At 47.7% G+C, this 20,870-nt stretch overlaps 1 protein-coding gene across 1 annotated transcript in view; it reads left to right on the plus strand.

Moving 5' to 3' along the window:
• WDR66 (WD repeat domain 66) overlaps positions 1–20,870 on the plus strand; it is a 428,322-nt gene that overhangs the window by 228,668 nt on the left and 178,784 nt on the right. Inside the window, exon 14 of the mRNA XM_030218324.1 lies at positions 8,215–8,388. Within this exon, the coding sequence (XP_030074184.1) occupies positions 8,215–8,388 (174 nt within the window). The remainder of the gene's footprint in view (positions 1–8,214; positions 8,389–20,870) is intronic.

Genomic DNA, 20,870 nt, shown 5'->3' on the forward strand with positions numbered 1-20,870 from the left:
GTCTAATTCTGAAAACAGTTCTCGTAATTTCCCCGGGAAATTACCTCATACAGATCTGCTACATTGTTATTTAGATTAATCCCCAAGTAACGAATGAATTTCTTTGCCCAACGAAAGGAAAATCGGACTTCAACCCATGTTATTTGTGCATCAGATAACCAACATTCAGACCTTCCGACTTTCCAAGTTAATTCTAATCCGACACCCGCTCGTACCACTTCATGCAGCTGACAAGGCAGAAAGAGTTCTCTGGCTCAGTCAAGTCAGTAATATATCATCCGCGAATAGCAAGATTCGCGATTCTACTCCCTTGATACTCATCCCCTTAATATCTGGGTTTCACGGATATACAAGCCAGGGGCTCCACCACTAATGCAAAGAGCAGAGGCGAGAGAGCACAACCTTGCCTCGTACCTCTCCTCAACAAAAATGGGGAGACTTTGCCCATTGATCTTCACAGAAGCACAAGGCTCTTTATATATAAGCAGAAGCCAAGACAGGAACTGATCCGGGATTCCTACTTTTTGTAAGACTGCGAACATGAATGGCCAGTGCACCCTATCGAACGCTTTTTCAGCGTCTAATGACAGCAGCCCCATCGGCACCTCAGTCATTCTAGCATAATGAATCAGGTGGAGTACTCGTCTGATATTATCAAAGGCCTGCCGACCCCGAATGAAGCCTGCCTGGTCCTCTTTAATTAAGATAGGGAGGTAGTTTTGCAGGCGGGTAGCTAAGATCTTAGTAAATACTTTGTAGTCCACCCCCAACAGTGAGATGGGCCGATAGGAACCACAATGGAGGGGATCTTTACCCGGTTTTAATATTACTGAAATAGTCGCCAAGTTCCAGGTGGTCGGGATCGGTTGACCATCCGCAAATGAGTTAAACAAGCGCACTAGTAGTGGCCCCAAAATCTTAGCAAAGGTCTTATAGAATTTTGCCGTAAAGCCATCTGGCCCCGGAGCTTTAGCCAGAGGAGTTTATGACACTTTTGATGTTGCGTCCAGGGCCGCTGCTCAAGGTGTGGTGATGCGCAGGCTCTCATGGCTGCGTGCCGCCGACCTGGAGAATAGGATCCAGCAGCGGATTGCGGACTCGCCTTGCCGTGCGGACAACATTTTTGGAGAAAAAGTCGAGCAGGTGGTAGAGTCTCTCCACCAGCGGGACACCGCATTCGACAAGTTCTCCCGCCGGCAGCCTTCAGCCTCTACCTCTACAGGTAGAAGATTTTTCGGGGGAAGGAAGACTGGTCCCTATGCTTCTGGTAAGCGTAGGTACAATCCTCCTTCTCGACAGCCTGCGGCCCAGGCTAAGCCCCAGCGCGCTCGCTCTCGTCAGCAGCGTGCGCCTCAGCAAGGCCCCGCGGCTCCCCAGCAAAAGCAAGGGGCGAGCTTTTGACTGGCTCCAGCAGAGCATAGCCGACATCCAAGTGTCAGTGCCGGGCGACCTGCCAGTCGGGGGGAGGTTGAAAGCTTTTCACCAAAGGTGGCCTCTCATAACCTCCGATCAGTGGGTTCTGCAAATAGTCCGGCAAGGATACACCCTCAATTTGACCTCAAAACCTCCAAATTGTCCACCGGGAGCTCAGTGTTACAGCTTCCAGCACAAGCAGGTACTTGCAGAGGAACTCTCCGCCCTTCTCAGCGCCAATGCGGTCGAGCCCGTGCCATCCGGGCAGGAAGGGCTGGGATTCTATTCCAGGTACTTCCTTGTGGAAAAGAAGACAGGGGGGATGCGTCCCATCCTAGACCTAAGGGCCCTGAACAAATATCTCGTAAAAGAAAAGTTCAGGATGCTTTCCCTGGGCACCCTCCTCCCCATGATTCAGCAAAACGATTGGCTATGCTCTCTGGACTTGAAGGATGCCTACACTCACATCCCGATACTGCCAGCTCACAGACAGTATCTGCGATTTCAGCTGGGCACACGTCACTTCCAGTACTGTGTGCTACCCTTTGGGCTCGCCTCTGCGCCCAGGGTGTTCACAAAGTGCTTGGCTGTAGTAGCAGCGGCACTTCGCAGGCTGGGGGTGCACGTGTTCCCATATCTCGACGATTGGCTGGTGAAGAACACATCCGAGGCAGGAGCCCTGCAGTCCATGCAGATGACTATTCGCCTCCTGGAGCTACTGGGGTTTGTGATAAATTATCCAAAGTCCCATCTTCTCCCAGTGCAGAAACTCGAATTCATAGGAGCTCTGCTGGATTCTCGGACGGCTCGCGCCTATCTCCCAGAGACGAGAGCCTCCAACTTGTTGTCCCTCGTCTCGCGGGTGCGAGCGTCCCAGCAGATCACGGCTCGGCAGATGTTGAGATTGCTGGGCCACATGGCCTCCACAGTTCATGTGACTCCCATGGCCCGCCTTCACATGAGATCTGCTCAATGGACCCTAGCCTCCCAGTGGTATCAGGCCGCCGGGGGTCTAGAGGACGTGATCCACCTGTCCACGAGTTTTCTCAAATCCCTATATTGGTGGACGATTTGCTCCAATTTGACTCTGGGACGTCCCTTCCAAATTCCTCAGCCACAAAAGGTGCTGACCACGGATGCGTCCCTCCTGGGATGGGGAGCTCATGTCGATGGGCTTCACACCCAAGGAAGCTGGTCCCTCCAGGAACGCGATCTGCAGATCAATCTTCTGGAGTTACGAGCGATCTGGAACGCTCTGAAGGCTTTCAGAGATCGGCTGTCCCACCAAATTATCCAAATTCAGACAGACAACCGGGTTGCCATGTACTATGTCAACAAGCAGGGGGGCACCGGATCTCGCCCCCTGTGTCAGGAAGCCGTCAGCATGTGGCTCTGGGCTCGCCGTCACGGCATGGGACTCCAAGCCACATATCTGGCAGGCGTAAACAACAGTCTGGCCGACAGGTTGAGCAGGATTATGCAACCTCACGAGTGGTCGCTCAATTCCCGTGTGGTACGTCAGATCTTCCAGGTGTGGGGTACCCCCTTGGTAGATCTCTTCGCATCTCGAGTGAACCACAAAGTCCCTCAGTTCTGTTCCAGGCTTCAGGCCCACGGCAGACTGGCATCGGATGCCTTCCTCCTGGACTGGGGGGAGGGTCTGCTGTATGCTTATCCTCCCATACCTCTGGTGGGGAAGACTTTGTTGAAACTCAAGCAAGACCGAGGCACCATGATTCTGATTGCTCCTTTTTGGCCGCGTCAGATCTGGTTCCCTCTTCTTCTGGAGTTGTCCTCCGAAGAACCGTGGAGATTGGAGTGTTTTCCGACCCTCATCACACAGGACGAAGGGGCACTTCTGCATCCCAGCCTCCAGTCGCTGGCTCTTACGGCCTGGATGTTGAGGGCGTAGACTTTGCCTCTTTGGGTCTGTCAGAGGGTGTCTCCCGCATCTTGCTTGCTTCCAGGAAAGATTCCACTAAGAGAAGTTACTTCTTCCATTGGAGGAGGTTTGCCGTCTGGTGTGACAGCAAGGCCCTAGATCCTCGCTCTTGTCCTACACAGACCCTGCTTGAATACCTTCTGCACTTGTCTGAGTCTGGTCTCAAGACCAACTCTGTAAGGGTTCACCTTAGTGCAATCAGTGCATACCATTACCGTGTGGAAGGTAAGCCGATCTCAGGACAGCCTTTAGTTGTTCGCTTCATGAGAGGTTTGCTTTTGTCAAAGCCCCCTGTCAAGCCTCCTACAGTGTCATGGGATCTCAATGTCGTTCTCACCCAGCTGATGAAACCTCCTTTTGAGCCACTGAATTCCTGCCATCTGAAGTACTTGACCTGGAAGGTCATTTTCTTGGTGGCAGTTACTTCAGCTCGTAGAGTCAGTGAGCTTCAGGCCCTGGTAGCCCAGGCCCCGTACACCAAATTTCATCATAACAGAGTAGTCCTCCGCACTCACCCTAAGTTCCTGCCGAAGGTTGTGTCGGAGTTCCATCTGAACCAGTCAATTGTCTTGCCAACATTTTTTCCCCGTCCTCATTCCTGCCCTGCTGAACGTCAGCTGCACACATTGGACTGCAAGAGAGCATTGGCCTTCTACCTGGAGCGGACACAGCCCACCAGACAGTCCGCCCAATTGTTTGTTTCTTTTGACCCCAATAGGAGGGGAGTGGCTGTAGGGAAACGCACCATATCCAATTGGCTAGCAGATTGCATTTCCTTCACTTACGCCCAGGCGGGGCTGGCTCTTGAGGGTCATGTCACGGCTCATAATGTTAGAGCCATGGCTGCGTCGGTAGCCCACTTGAAGTCAGCCTCTATTGAAGAAATTTGCAAAGCTGCGACGTGGTCATCTGTCCACACATTCACATCTCATTACTGCCTGCAGCAGGATACCCAACGCGACAGTCGGTTCGGGCAGTCAGTTCTTCAGAACCTGTTTGGGCTTTAGGATCCAACTCCACCCCCCGAGGGCCCTGTTTGTTCTGTTCCAGGCTACACTCTCAGTTAGTTGGTAAATTTTTTAGGTCAATCTCAGTTATGTCCTCGCCGTTGCGAGGCCCAATTGACCATGGTTGTTGTTTTGAGTGAGCCTGGGGGCTAGGGATACCCCATCAGTGAGAACAAGCAGCCTGCTTGTCCTCGGAGAAAGCGAATGCTACATACCTGTAGAAGGTATTCTCCGAGGACAGCAGGCTGATTGTTCTCACAAACCCGCCCGCCTCCCCTTTGGAGTTGAGTCTTCCCTTGAAGTGTATTGTCTTGCTACATACTGGACTGGCCGGCTCGAGCCGGTTTCGGGCGGGAAGACGGCCGCGCATGCGCGGTGCGCATGGGCGCGCGAGGACTAGCAAAGGCCTTTGCTAGTAAACTTTCCGATGGAGGGGGCTGCCGAGGACGTCAACCCATCAGTGAGAACAATCAGCCTGCTGTCCTCGGAGAATACCTTCTACAGGTATGTAGCATTCGCTTTATGGTAATGTAATGCATATTATTGTCATTTAACATGCATTAAGGTCTAAATAATGTGCATTACCAGTGCTTTTTTTGTGCCGGTACGCAACGGTACGGCGTACCGGCACCTTTTTTATTTGCTCCCCCCGCCCCCATTTCCGGCCGCTGCTGCTTCTCCTGTTGAGCAGCAGCGGCCGCTACACAAAGAAAAAGATTAAAAAAAACTTCAAACCTGGCTGAAACGCGGCACCCCGGCACTGTAGACAGCCATTAGGCATTGGCTGTTGCCCCGCAGCCGCTCCTCCTCTTGCCTTACGTCACTGCGCTCCTCCGGGGTCTTCCTCCAAGGGCAGTGACGTAGAGGCAAGAGGAGGAGCGGCTGCGGGGCAACAGCCAATGCCTAATGGCTTCTACATGCCGGGTGCCGCGTTTCAGCCAGGTTTGAAGTTTTTTTTTTTAATCTTCTTTTCTTTGTGTAGCGGCCGCTGCTGCTCAACAGGAGAAGCAGCAGCGGCCGGAAATAGGGGCTGGTGCTGTGTGCATCGCGACTTCGCGCCGTTCGCGGGAACTTGGCAGGAGAGGGAAAACAACAGAGGGAAGATTGGGGAGAGAGAGAAAGAGGGAAAACACAGAGGGAAGGATTGGGGAGAGAGAAAAAGAGGGAAACCAACAGAGGGAAGGATTGGGGAAGAGAAAGAGGGAAGGATTGGGGAGAGAGAGAAAGAGGGAAAACAACATAGGGAAGGATTGGGGAGAGAGAAAGAGGGAAACCAACAGAGGGAAGGATTGGGGGGGGAGAGAGAAAGAGGGAAACCAACAGAGGGAAGGATTGGGGAGATTCACACATAAGTACCCCTCCCCCATAGTAGTTATTTTTGTATTATTTAGGGGTAAGAGAGGCATTTGAGAGGCAAAGCATGACTGTTGGTTAAGAAGTGCAGAGAGGGAGTATGGTGAGGAGAATGTGCACAGAAGACTGGAAGATTAGTTGTTTGATTTTAAAAATATCATCTCTGTGTATTGTGTCCAAATCATGAGCATCCTTTCCCAATTGCTGTTTGGTAAAGATTATTAATGGTTTTGAACTGACAAAACACTGAGGGCGCTACCACATTAGTGCACACTACTACTACTACTACTACTACTACTTAACATTTCTAGAGCGCTACTAGGGTTACGCAGCGCTGTACAATTTAACAAAGAAAGACAGTCCCTGCTCAAAGAGCTTACAATCTAATAGACAAGTGAACGGTCGGTCCGATAGGGGCAGTCAAATTGGGGCAGTCTGGATTCACTGAACGGTAAGGGTTAGGTGCCGAACGCAGCATTGAAGAGGTGGGCTTTAAGCAAAGACTTGAAGACGGGCAGGGAGGGGGCTAACATACTTTATGCATTGGTACCAATTTACAACTAAGGGACCCTTCTACTAAACTGCATTAGGCACTTAGAACCAGATTCTATATAAGGCACCTAAAAGATTCACGAAGATTCACGTGGTAAACATTTTCGCCTAAGTGTATTCTATAAGCGGTGCCTAGATTTAGATGCAGTATATAGAATACTAGCCTTTGAGCCCATAAAAACGGGCTATTATAGGAAGGGGGGGTTGAAAGGCCCGCCCCCGCCGCCGAGTTCCCCGCTGTCCCTCCCCCTCCGAATTCGCGCCCCCCCCCCCCGAGCCCTCACCACCCATCTTCCACCTGGCCGGGCCCTCGCTCCACTATTGAAACAGCGCGGGTCCGGGAACGCAGCACTGAGCTCTGCTGAGCTGCCGAAGTCGGCCTTCCTTCTTCTTCTCTGCCTGTCCCGCCCTCGTGTGACGTAACGTCGTCAAGGGCTAGACAGAGGCAGAGAAGAAGAAGGAAGGGCGATGTCGGCAGCTCAGCAGAGCTCAGTGCTGCGTTCCCGGACCATCGCTGTTTCAATAGTGGAGCGAGGGCCCGACCGGGTAGAAGGTGGGTGGCGGCGGCGACTCGGGTGGGGGGAGCGTTAGACGGCGGTGTCCCTCCCTCAGAAATGCGCAGTACAGACCCTCTCTGTTCCACCCCCCGTCATCACGTTTTGACGCGGGGGCGGGGCAGAGAAGGTCTCTACTGCGCATTTGCGAGTGAGTACGACACTCGCCTTTTATATATATTGATGCTTAGTTGATATCCCAGTGCCTAAAAGTACGAGCCTCCATTTACATCAATGAAAACATGGTGTAAATCCCTGCACATAGATTTATGCGTACTGGGGCATATTCTATAAACTACGTGTGTAAATTTGAGAATGCCCATGGAACGCCCATTTCTTCACCCATAGCCACACCCCTTTTGAACTGCATGCCTTAGAATTTAGGTGCAGTTCATTACAGAATATGCTTAGCAAGTTGTACGTGTACAGTAAATTCTAATTATTGCCAATTAGTACTTATTATTGCTTGTTGAGTGCTGTTTTCAATGCTGATTAGCTTTTTAAGCTAGTTACATTACACACGTTGTTATACAATATGCCTGGATTTCTGCGCAGATCTCTAGACGTGCTATATAGAATCCAACAGTTAATATACAGTTAATGCGTGAGAACAGGTACAACCTCATTTTGTTATTGCATTTCTCAGAATTTTTCTTAGAGGGTTCATGGCATGGGTGAAGAGTAAGTGTGGAAGCGTTAGCCAACTAGTGCAATATACTTACTGTGCTAACTAGCTAAAGCAGAGTTAACATGGGAGCACTTAGCACCCCCTAAATAGGAAGTAGTAAGTACTCCCGCGTTAACTCTCTGCATGTACCACACGCTAATAGTAACATTAATACAAGACCTGCAATAAAAATACAGGCAATGTCCCCAAAAGGTGCTGCATTAAATCTCGGCTTAGCACATGGTAAAATCCTGTGTTACCACATGTTAAACCCAGATTCTAGCTCACTTTAGTAGAAGGGCCCCTAATTTAACTTATTTCTTGATATACCCACCTTTCGAACTATACATAACAGCAAATCAATTTACAATTAAAAAAATTCAGAGGAGGAAGGAAATGCAATAATCAAAGGCAAGTTAGAGGAGAGAGGGGAACTGTTAACATGTGTAAATGGTGTTAGCATGAATTAACAGGTTTTGATTTTGTATCCACCTTACTAACTTTGGTTGTAAAAGTGTTATAGTAGTCTGGAATTAAATTTAATTATTTTGCAGACCTCCATCCATCATATTATCATTCTCACCCAGTGACTAGTAAGGAAGGAAATCAGGCAGCTTTTTATAATGTGCATCATTGTCCCCATGTGATTTTTTTTTAGAAAGCTTCATTTTAAAGAACAAAGAGAAAAATTGCTGATAGTTTTTATTGTGTTTACATTTATTTCAGGATGAAGATTTCACAGTGACTGTCTTTAAGGTAATAAACAAACACGGTAGGAAGTGCTGGGACTATTTTGGAAGGCACTGTACTCATTATAAACCCATTCAAAGTATTATCTTCGGTGTTCACATGGATACTGATGAGCCTCGACTCCTGTCTCTGGGAATGGACCGAATTCTGGTTAGTAAACAGTGATGATTCAAGGCTGCATCACTGGCCTATTGTTTTAATTTTTTTAACTGATGTGTTGGTTCTTGGAGCAGCATATAAAACAATTTAGTAGAAAATGTATCCAGGTTGATATTTGACATTGTTGAGAATGTGTTCCCCCCACCACACACACACACACAAATGCTTATATTGCTAGCATGCATCTGAAGACATGTTTATTTATTTATTATTTTGATTTAACTCACTACTACTTACTACTACTTAACATTTCTAAAGCGCTGCCAGGGTTACGCAGCGCTGTACAATTTTAACACAGAAGGACAGTCCCTGCTCAAAGAGCTTACAATCTAATGGACAAGTGTAGAGTCAGTCAAGTAGGGGTAGTCAATTTGGGGCATACACGATTACATGAAAGGTACAAAGGTATAAAGGTTAGGTGCCGAAAGCAATATTGAAGAGGTGGGCTTTGAGCAATGATTTGAAGACGGGTAAGGAGGGGGCTTGGCGTAGGGGTTCAGGAAGTTTATTCCATGCGTAAGGTGATGCGAGGCAGAATAGGCGGAGCCTGGAATTGGCGGTGGTGGAGAAGGGTGTTGAGAGGAGGGATTTGTCCTGTGAGCGGAGGTTACGGGTGGGAATATAAGGGGAGATGAGGCTAGAGAGGTAATGAGGTGCTGCAGACTGAGTGCATTTGTAGGTAAGAAGGAGAAGCTTGAACTGTATGCGGTATCTGATCGGAAGCCAGTGAAGTGACTTGAGGAGAGGGGTGATATGAGTATATCGGTTCAAGCGGAATATAAGGCGTACAGCGGAGTTCTGAACTGATTGAAGGGGGGATAGATGGTTAAGAGGGAGGCCAGTGAGGAGTAGGTTGCAATAGTCAAGGCGAGAGGTGATGAGAGCGTGGATGAGGGTTCGGGTGGTGTGCTCAGAGAGGAAAGGGCGAATCTTGCTGATATTAAAGAGGAAGAAGCGACAGGTCTTGGCTGTTTGTTGGATATGTGCAGAGAAGGATAGGGAAGAGTCGAAGATGACTCCGAGGTTGCGGGCAGATGAGACGGGGAGGATGAGGGTGTTATCAACTGAGATCGAGAGCGGAGGAAGAGGAGAAGTGGGTTTTGGTGGAAAGACGATAAGCTTGGTCTTGGCCATGTTCAGTTTCAGGTGGCGGATGGACATCCAAGCAGCAATGTCGGATAAGCAGGCCGACACCTTGGCCTGGGTCTCCACGGTGATGTCTGGTGTGGAGAGATACAGCTGGGTGTCATCAGTATAAAGATGATACTGGAATCCATGGGATGAGATCAGTGAGAGGTGTAAATTGAGAAAAGAAGGGGTCCAAGGACAGATCCCTGGGGAACTCCAACAGAGAGCAGGATGGGGGTGGAGGAGGATCCATGAGAGTGTACTTTGAAGGTGCGGTGGGAGAGATAGGATGAGAACCAGGAGAGGACAGAGCCCTGGAATCCAAATGAGGTCAGTGTGGCAAGATTGACAGTGTCGAAGGCGGCGGATAGATCGAGGTTTTCAGTAGTAGCTCAAGGGGAGTTAGATTCAGGTACACTAGCTCAGTGCATCTCAACCCAGTCTTTGGGGCACACCTGGGCAGTTAGGTTTTTAGGATATCCACAATGAATATATATGAGAGATATTTGCATCCTTGGTATGAAAATCTATTCATGCATTATCATTGTGGATATCCTGAAAATCTGACTGGCTGGGTGTGCCTCAAGGACTGGGTTAAAACGCAGTGCACAAATTATTTCCCTGTCTTTGGAGGGCTCACAATCTAACTTTAAGCCTGAGGCAATGGAGCGTTAAGTGACTTGCCCAAGATCACAAGGAGCAATAGTGGGATTTTAACTGGGTGCCCCTGGATATCAAGGTCAATGCTCTAACTACTAGGTCACTCTTCCACTCCATCCACTGTTAACAGTTAACAGTGGCAGCATCTTTAAGCAATTTTCAAATGAACTCCAAATACCATAATGCCATCTTGCTTATGTACTGGTTGTGCTGAGGCTTGGATGAAGTTAAAGGTGGAAAAAATAAAAAAACCCAAGAATAATGTGTTGTTGTTTTTTTATTTATATGAAGTCTTTATTGAATACTGAGAAATCCCTGTACAAAGGATACTACTTGAGGTAGAAACAACGTACAATCATAGAACAAATCTGAACAATCTAACCCCAGCATAACCTTCATGAAGATATTATAGAGCAAGTCTTTAACAACAGGAGTTCCAATTCTTTCAACAGAACAAACAGTGACTCCAAATTTTTTAAATTTTTAATTAAGTATCCTTCCCTACCCTCTCAACAGCCTCCTAACCCACCCAACTAAACCATTCTCCCTCCCCACTGAACCCTACCCACCTCCCCTCGCCCTCCCCCCTAGCATTTACAGTGTTTCAGGAAGGGCTCCCATATTGCCTCCCACTTGGCCTCCGTATGACCTCGCGCAGCCCGAAGTCTCTCCATTTCACATATGAACCAAAGTTTATTTAACCATCTCGTCAATGGTAGAACGCTGGTTGATTTCCAATACCCAGCAATCACAACTCTCGCTTCCACCATCACTTGCCTGGTCTACAGAGCTTGAGACATAGTAAGACCTGGTGGTTTTTTTGCAAAGATAACGAACTCAGGGGACCACTTAACAGGCCTTTGGAACCATTGCTGCAGTCTATATTGTATTGCTTTCCAATAGGCTCGAATTTTAAAGCAGGCCCACCAAATATGACCCATCGTGCCCCTCTGACTACAGCCACGCCAACACATTGGTGAAACCCCAGGAAACCATATGATGTAACCTAGCTGGTGTAAAATACCACCGGTAGAGCACTTTAACCAAATTCTCCTGGAAAGGAACTGAGATAGAGATTATAGACCAATTGTTCTCAAAGAGGGACCAGTCCCCCTCCTCAATAGTCACCCCCAGTTCCCGCTGCCACCATGCCCTGTGGGCAAGGTTAGGGCCCAACTGCCCACGTATAAAAGAGTACAGACATGTAATGAGACCCCTGGTAGTTTTAGAGTCTTCACATAAGTCCTCAGTAAACGTGTTGTCGCGCACTATGGTTTTCTGGATCTCCTTTGAGCTAAGAAAGTATCTCAGTTGACAATACGCAAAAACCTCTTTGGGTAAGATGGGATATTGTTCTGTGAGAGAATCAAAGGAAAGCAAGCAGCCCTCATCGAACAACTGACCCCAGGATATCAAACCCAAAGATCGCCACCGAAAGAAGGGCCCTGGAGAAACGCCAGGAAGAAAGAGTGGGTTGTTTGCTATCGGTGAGAATTTTGATAACACCTCTTCCGGCTTAGCAAACAGCCCATCCCAATAAAAGAATGTAGACAAGATCGATGGACACAAGTCTTTACGCAAAGATCTATGTTTATGGGGAATCCACATCATGGCACGAAGCGGACACACGCCAACCTCGGCCTGTTCTAATTTCACCCATAACTTATGAGGATGATCCTGATACCACTCAAATGCCGCTCGCGCTTGGGCCACCTTGTAATACCACAAAACATTTGGGACACCGAGTCCCCCCCTCCTCTTATCCTTATACAATAAACCCTGGGCAATCGAGGGTGCTTGTTAGCCCAAACAAAGCAAACCAATTTGTCCTGCACCCCCGTCAAGAAGCCTCTAGAAACCCTAATCGGGAGGACTTGAAAAAAGTACATCAACTGCGGTAATACATTCATCTTCAATACCACAATTATTCCCAACCAAGAAAGGCAGATAATTGGCAGAGAACAGCTCTGTGAAGTTAGGGATTATAGTGACCCCCAGGTAGGCTATACCTCCCGTTGCCCATTTAAATGAAAGAATGCTGAAGTGACTCCAAGACCGAGGAAGAGATCCCAATCGCAAAAGCTTCTGACTTACATTCAATTTGAAACCTGACACTGCTGAGTATAACGACAAGCCTTTCATCAGATTTGGTAGTGATATTAATGGTTTTGTCAAAGAGAGAAGCATATCATCCGCAAAAAGCGCTAACTTATATTCCTGATTACCAACCTGAATACCTGATATTAGGATCTGACCTAATGTATATCGCAAGGGGCTCCATTACCAGTGCGAATAGCAATGACAAAAGAGGGCATCCCTGCCTAGTCTCCCGGGACAAGGGGAACATCTGGGAATTACCACCATTAACCTGTACGCAGGCCCTGGGTGAAGTATACAGAGCCCAAATCCATCTACAAAAGCCCGAACCAGTTCCAAAACATTCCAACACTTGAAACATAAAAGGCCAGTGGACTCTGTCAAAGGCCTTTTCAGCATCCAGTCCCAACAAACAAACAGGAAGGTTGTTTCTAAGAAACATGAAGCAAATTAACCATTCTGCGAATATTATCCATTGCCTGTCTATAGGGAATAAAGCCTGTCTGGTCTGGATGTATTAGGTCAGGCATAACTTTTGCAAGACGGTTGGCCAAAACCTTTGCTAGGATTTTTATGTCAGAATTTTGTATAGAAATGGGGCAATAGGAGGCACACTCAGTCTTATCCTTGCCAGGTTTAGGAATAACCGCTATCCAGGCTTCCATCATAGAGGAAGGAAATTCATCTCCCACTAGGATCTCGTTTATAATCTCTGTCAGAATGGGAGCCAGCTCCCCCTGGAATGCCTTGTAAAAATTGTTGGGTAAGCCATCCAGTCCAGGCGATTTCCCTGTGGGAAGAGCCTTAATCACCTTGGCTACCTCCTTGACTGAGACCCTACCATCCAATGTCTCTCTCTGAGCTACTGCAAGCGAAGGGAAAGTACAAGTCGACAAGGATTTATGTGTCGCTTCAGGATTAGACAAAGTTTCAGAAGTGTAAAGTGAAAGCGATTGATAAAACGACTGGAACTTCTCCCGTATCTGCTTGGAGTTGTTCACCCCCTTACCAGCCTTGTCTCGCACTTTAAGAATAGTCCTGTCAGCTCTTGACTGTCTCAGTTTAACCGCCAGGGACCTACTAGGTTTATTACTAAAGACAAAATGCGAGTGCTTCTGTTGTTCGTTTAAGAACTTTAACTGATCAGAGTATATCTGATCCAACTTCAGGCATAACGCCTGAATTTCCCTCAGAGTTGCTACAGAGTGAGGGGATTTGTGTCTTTCTGATAGAAAATTCAATTGCATTAAACACTGAACAATCAGTCTACGCCTTTTGCTGTCTAGCCCGAAAGCTGGCCTTCTGGAGGAAATAACCTCTAGAGACCGCCTGAAGCGCGTCCCAGATGACCCCCAGAGAAGGTCCCGAATCCACATTAGTCGTGTAAGGTCATTCTATAGCCAGCTAGGATTTCCTCCTCCTTTAACAAAGTAGAATTCAAGGACCACTCCTCTCCCTCTCCTCCCCACATAACAATGGAAGACTAACCCAGACCGGTGCATGGTCCGATAAGGTAGCTGTTCCAATATCTGATGTCCATCCAGTATGGGTCAATGATACATCTATAAAAATATAATCAATACGGGAATAAGTATCATGAATATGGGAATAAAACGAATAATCCCGGACCCCTGGGTGAGAGACACACCATACATCTGATAGTCCCAAATCTCTAGCAAACCTGTTCAAGGCCTGGGAAATCGTAACATCAACAGCCGAGGGCAAGCCCGACCTGTCCAGCGCCGGGTGTTGTGTAGCGTTGAAGTCCCCTCCCCCCCCCCCCCCCCCCCCCCCCCCACACAATGAATTTCACCTGAGGGCAAGAAGTAAAATGTCCCACCAATTTATTCAGGAACCCTCCCTGCACTTCATTGGGAGTGTAAACCGAGACCAATGTTACAGCCATGTCTCCCAGTATAGCACTCAACAGCAAAAATCTCCCCTTTCTATCTCGCTTCGTTTTCACCACCTGGAACTGTAGTGAGGAGTGTAATAAAATGGCCACCCCCTCCCCCTTTTCTTAGACCCATCTAAGACAGAGGCACAGAAAATGTAGGGATACTTAGGATAAGATAAAAACTTTTCGTGATCCCTTCTCAAATGAGTTTCCTGGAGAAATACCACCTGTGGCTGATAGTTGGTTAGTTCTTTAAACAACTTTTGGCGTTTTTGTGGAGAGTTCAGGCCTTTCACATTATAAGACAAAAATTTTAGATCCTTGGTCATATCAAACAACTAAGAGGCAATCTTACATCTCGTAATTCAAATCTGGGAGCCCCCCATACTCACTTTTACTACCAATCGAGTCTCCCCCTCCCTGACCCCACCCTCTTCCAACCCTCCTTACCCCCCCCCCCTGTTTCAACCCTCTCACCACACATACCCCCACTATACAGCACCCTAAGGCCCTGAATGGGAAAAACCAGAAAGAACACCCCGTTAGCTAAATAGACCCCCTCCTGTCTAACAGTCACCCCCTACATACACCCCCACTCACACTAAATTCAATAGCAAATGTACCATCCGTCCACACACCAGAACCCACACGTAGCACCTCTTACCACTCATGCTATTAACCCACATAGGTATATGTTTTTTCCCTCGCAGCCAGCAAATCACCTTAGTATCTAGCAGAACCAGTTGAAAAGAAAGAAAGAAAGCATAGTCAAGTCTGGTCCCGCTGCTTCTTGCCCTTCTGAGGGACCCTTTTCCATTTCTGCAGCTGTGCCCTCATCGCAGGAGCCAGATCCCTTTCATCTGTCATATCCTCAATCTCTCACTTTCCACTGCGACTGTCCCTGATGCCTTCAAACATGCTGTAGTCACCCCACTCCTCAAAAAACCTTCACTGGATCCTACCTCACCTTCCAACTATCGCCCCATCTCCCTCCTCCCTGTCTTATCCAAGATACTAGAACGTGCTGTCCACCGTCGCTGCCTCGACTTTCTTTCATCTCAAACTATTCTTGATCCACGCCAATCTGGCTTTCACCCCCTTCATTCAACCGAAACAGCACTTGCTAAAGTCTCCAATGATCTATTCCTGGCTAAATCTAAAGGGCTCTATTCTATTCTCATCCTTCTCGATCTTTCCGCTGCTTTTGACACTGTTGATCACAGCCTACTCCTTGGCACGTTGTCCTCACTTGGATTTCAGAACTCTGCTCTTTCCTGGTTTTCTTCTTATCTCTCAATGTGCTTTTAGTGTATACTCTGGTGGATTCTTCTCTTCCTCTATCCCCGCTGTTAGTGGGTGTACCTCAAGGATCTGTCCTAGGACCTCTCCTTTTCTCCATCTATACTTCCTCCCTTGGTGCTCTGATCTCATCCTACGGTTTTCAGTATCATCTTAAGTAGTTAAGTAGTAGTAGTAATCTTTACGGTGCTGACTCCCAGATCTACCTCTCCACATCAGAAATCTCGACAGAAATCCAGGCCAAGGTATCTGCCTGCCTGTCTGACATTGCTGCCTGGATGTCTCACCGCCACCTGAAACTTAATATGTCCAAAACTGAGCTCCTTATCTTCCCACCTAAACCAACCTCTCCCCTTCCCCCATTCTGTCGACAACACGCTCATTATTCCTGTCTCATCCGCTCGTAACCTTGGGGTCATCTTCGACTCTTCCCTCTCCTTCTCTGCACATATTCAGCAGATTGCTAAAACCTGTTGTTTCTTCTTCTATAATATCGCCAAAATTCGCCCTTTCCTTTCTGAGCACGCTACCAGAACCCTCATCCACACTCTCATAACCTCTCGCTTAGACTACTGCAACTTGCTTCTCGCAGGTCTTCCACTCAGCCATCTCTCTCCTCTTCAATCTGTTCAAAATTCTGCTGCACGACTAATATTCCGCCAAAGTCGCTATACTCTTTATCAGCCCTCTCCTGAAGTCACTTCACTGGCTTCCTATCTGTTTCCGTATACAAGCTCCTCTTATTAACCTATAACCTATAAGTGCATTCGCTCTGCAGCCCCTCACTAGCTCTCCACACTCATCTCTCCCTACATTCCTTCCCAGGAACTCCGTTCACTAGGTAAATCTCTCCTAACTGCACCCTTCTCCTCCACCGCTAACTCCAGACTCCGTTCCTTTTATCTTGCCGCACCTTATGCCTGGAATAGACTTCCTGAGCCGTTACGTCAAGCTCCATCTGTGGCAGCCTTCAAATCCGAGCTAAAGGCCCACCTATTTGATGTTCGTAACCTTTATCTTGTCTTCCTCTCTTCAATAGTCCCTTATCCCTAAGTGTCCTGTCTGTCTGTCCTACCCTTATCCCTTATTTGTCCTGTCTGTCTGTCCTGAATTAGATTGTAAGCTGTCTTGAGCAGGGACTGTCTCTTCTTCATGTTCAATTGTGAAGCGCTGCGTACGACTGGTAGCGCTATTAGATCGCCTGGAGGGACCACTGCTGCTGTCAGACCCGCCTCGTGTAGTATCTTCCAAGCTTCCGCGAGCCTGCGGATCCTGACCTGTTTTCCACTTATAGCAAAACACAGTACAAATGGGAAGGACCATCTATATGAGATTTTTTCCTTTAACAGGATATCTAACACTGGCTTCATTACACGCCGCTGTGCCAAAGTAAACAGCAACAAGTCCTGGAAAACCGTCACCTTTGCTTCATTGTAATTCAATGGTGGTAATTGGTGAACTCTCAACCACAATTTCTCTTTAAAGGCATATGAGGAAAATCGCACTATAATGTCTCTGGGTCTATTGTCCCTCGGTTTCCCAAGCGCCCTGTGTGCACGGTCCATCTCTATTGCCCCAGATTCCAGGGTTACTCCCAAGAATTTTTCACATAGCAAACGGACAACCGCAGGAACATCTTCTCTATTGTTGTTTCCGGTACCCCGTGGAACCGGAGGTTAATCCTCCATCCGTGATTCTCCAAATCATCCAGTTTATATTGCAGCTCCTCTGCCTTATCCGATAAGTGTTGGAAACGGGAATCCACCTCTGTAAATCTCTCAGCCTGTTCATCAGCTTGCTCCTCCAAAGCCTCGACCTGGCCCCCTAGCTCACGTAAGTCAGTGCTTCTGGCGTCCATGTGCTCCAAGATCTCTATCTTGGACGCCTTAATGTCTGCTCTGATTTCTTCCAGGCATTTTGCCAAATCTTTGGGAAATCCTTTTTTAGGGGTCGGACGCCTTTGATCCACCTGGGAAGAGGTCGAGTCTGATCCAGAAGAGTGGCCCATTACGGGAGGCATGTGGCATGAAAGGCCCCTCGCCGTCTTTCTCGCCGAGCATCGCTCTCCCTCCTGTGGCTGCGGTGCCAAATTCTTGCTCATTTTGGTCACAGTCTCACCGCGTACCCCGCTAATCAATCTGAAGTGAAAACGGGAACCGATGGCAGCAGATGTAGCAATTGAAGTGCAGGGAAGTGTAGGAGCTAAGAACTCAGGCGTCCATTCAGCTTCGTGACGTCACTTCCTCCCCCAAGAATAATGTTTCCCATAGTGTCCCTCCAGACCAGCACAGATGGAGACTGAGAGCCACCAACTCTTCACAAGACCTATAATTATCCTGTGCAGTCCCCTGAGAGTCAGTAATTCTCAGTCTGTAGCAGATGGTGGACTTTGTAACCAGGTACCTCTAGGTGCAGCCAAGGATAGAACAATCTCCTTCAGCCACAGGCTCCTGGTACAGTCAAGAAAACAAATGTCCACCAGCAACTTCAATTTTAAGGCTTTTATTCCATGCAGGTTTCTAGTAGACCTGATACACAGTTCCAACAGCAGCATTCACCTTTAATCTTAAGCACATGTAAGCCACCTGAAAGTGTGTGGCAGATAGTCCCCTTTAAGCAGTAGGCTACTAGCACCTACCAGGATTCAATACAGGCTCACAGTCAGCTTCAGTCTGGGCTCTTTATCCAGTTCACAATAAACAGTAGTTCAATTCCCAAGACAAACAGTTCAATCAGTTCATCATCCCAGTTAAATCACAAAGCAGCCTTTACTTTCAGGAGGTTTCAATACTTTAGGGATTTCCTCACACCCAAGGGATTTCAGCCTGCTTCAGTACTTTAGGGACCTCTCTTGCCCAAGGATTTTCAGCCTGCAACTGCTTTTCTCCTCCTGAACTGAACTTCTGAGACTCCTTCCCACCTGCCTAATCAATCCCTGGCTTTTGCTCTCACAGCCAATCATTCTCCTTCCATTAGCTTCCACCACACCCATACCAGCTGAGTTAAGCATTAGACTAATGATGAGCTCCTGCACACAGGGTTTCCTAACTCTCTTTCCCCCTAGTGGCAGCCAATCTACACATCCTGCCAGCTTACACCCATGTCTTCCCCTAATGCAGCTAGGAGTCCAGTCCGGGTTCCTCATCTCACCCCCTGGCTCCTTGCCTGCAGTGCCTTCTGGGACTTGTATTTCAAACTGACACTGCCTTAACCCAACTATTGTGGATGTGACTTTATCACAACTTGCATGCCTGTGCAGTCCCAGTCTGAGGTTCCAGGTTTGGTTCTGTATTTAAAAAAAAAAAGGTGCTCTGTTTTCAGTGTTTTTTCTGTGGCTGTTCATTGCTCTCAGTACTGCAGAGCCCTTCTGTTAGCTGGACTGAGGCTGAGGCCCGCGGGGGCCTGTATTGCCCTGGAGGTGGCACGCTTGGGTGGCTGAGTCCCCCCCCCCCCCCATTCCCTCACATCCCCGTTTGGGATCTATTCTAGTTAGACCTTAGCTGCTTCAGTTCAGACAACCAGCTTTGAGTGCTGTGTGGTCTGCCTTGGAACACTAACAGTACAAAAACATTAGTGTGCTCAAGGGGTCTTTTACAAAGGTGCACTACTATTTTTAGCACACGCTAACCATGTAGACACCTATAATATTCCTATGGGCATCTACACAGTGTGTGCTAAAATGCTAGTTTACCTTTGTAAAAGAGGCCCTCAGTTGCTTGGGGTTATTTTCTCCCTTCCTTCTCTTTGCAGGTAAACATGAACCGGTTTGTTTATTTTTAGGATTTATCTCAGATCTTTTCAGTAGTAGCTGAAAGCAAATTATATTCATGTACATTAGGTATTTCTCTGTTCCTGAAGGATTTGGTAAAAGTACTTAGCACAGCTGGGTTTAAAAAAGGTTTGGACAAGCTCCTGGAGGAAAAGTCCATAAATTATTAAACTAGGTTTGAAGAAATTCACTGCTTATCCCTGGTGGTACTCTAGCTGCTTGTGAGCTGGATTGGGCTTGGTGAACATTTAGTCAGATCCAGTATGGCACCCCCCTGCCTGCATCTGCTCTCTTCCAGCCAGCCTGCCTGCCTGCATTAGCTCCCAGCCAGTGAGTCTCTCCTGCCTGCCCACATCAGCTCCTTTCCAGGAAGCCCCCCCCCCCCCACATCTGCCTTCCTGCTGGCATAATTCTCTCCCCCAAGGAGTTCCGGGGGACCAATGGGAGGGGGGCGCAAGAGAGCCCCACTGGATCCTACCCCGGCAGCTGCCTTCTTCAAAATGGTGCCACTGACCCCTAGCAGTAGTCTCATCCTTAGTGGGCTTTTTGGAACAGTGGCTAGCCAGAGAATTGCAATTACCAATCAGCAATGGCCCCTTGCGGATAGAGCGGGCCCATAGACTGGGGCAGCGGCCAGCAACACAATCCAAGCCGAGAGCAGTAATCCTCTGGATCTTGAACTATGTTCACAAACAGGCAATAATACAAGCGATACGTGGAGGAAAAGTGTTGCACCATGATAACCAAAAAATTTTGTGTTTTCAAACTACTCAGTAGGAGTTGTGGCGCAGCAAAGAGCCTTTGCCCCTATATTTTATTTATTTATTGCATTTGTATCCCACATTTTCCCACCTATTTGCGGGCTCAGTGTGGCTCAGTGTGGCTTACAATACAATGTGAATGATGGAAATACAATTTGTTATAATACAATTATGGGTTACATTGTGAAGAGTTATGGGAAGACAAAGTCAAAATATCATTTGGGGAATAGAACAATGGAATGTAACAATGGGGAAATGATAGGGCGATAGAACAATATCAAGAGAACATTAGGGTATAACAATTTTATCTGTGGGTAGAGTTCTAAGTGTGGTGAAAATATGGGGGAAGAGAATTCAGAAGAGAGTGTTTTGATGCTCCAATCAGTTTTCTCTTAAAATAAAATTTGCTTTGTTATACCCGGCGATACTCAAGATCACTCACAATGGAATAACTCAATCTTACACCACAGTGGAGAGAGCGCGGGCTTTCCTTCACCGCTTGGAGATACCGACGGCAGAGAATTCGGGGGAGACCTGAGCAAATATAAACTGTTGATTTTGAAGAGCCCGTTTGAAGATGGATGGCCCAAACCCTGGGGGAGTTGGTTTTAGCAGCGTTAAGTCTGTAAAACACCCTTCCTCTTTTTTTTTTTTTGGACAACCTCAGGAGATTAACGTTTTAGTAACCCCCCACTACTGACAGCGGAGACCGAGATACCAGGAGTTTACCTTGGAGTGGTAAACTGTTTTGGAGCACAAATTCAGCAGGGAATTCTATGCTTTCTGGATAGAATACACAGTTGAACTATTTCTGGTTGGCTCCTCGCTTTTGGCGGATATTGAATCAGTGTTTTCCTGATTT

The sequence above is a fragment of the Microcaecilia unicolor genome, chromosome 11, assembly GCF_901765095.1.
Source record: "Microcaecilia unicolor chromosome 11, aMicUni1.1, whole genome shotgun sequence".
Classification (NCBI taxonomy): Eukaryota; Metazoa; Chordata; class Amphibia; order Gymnophiona; family Siphonopidae; genus Microcaecilia; species Microcaecilia unicolor.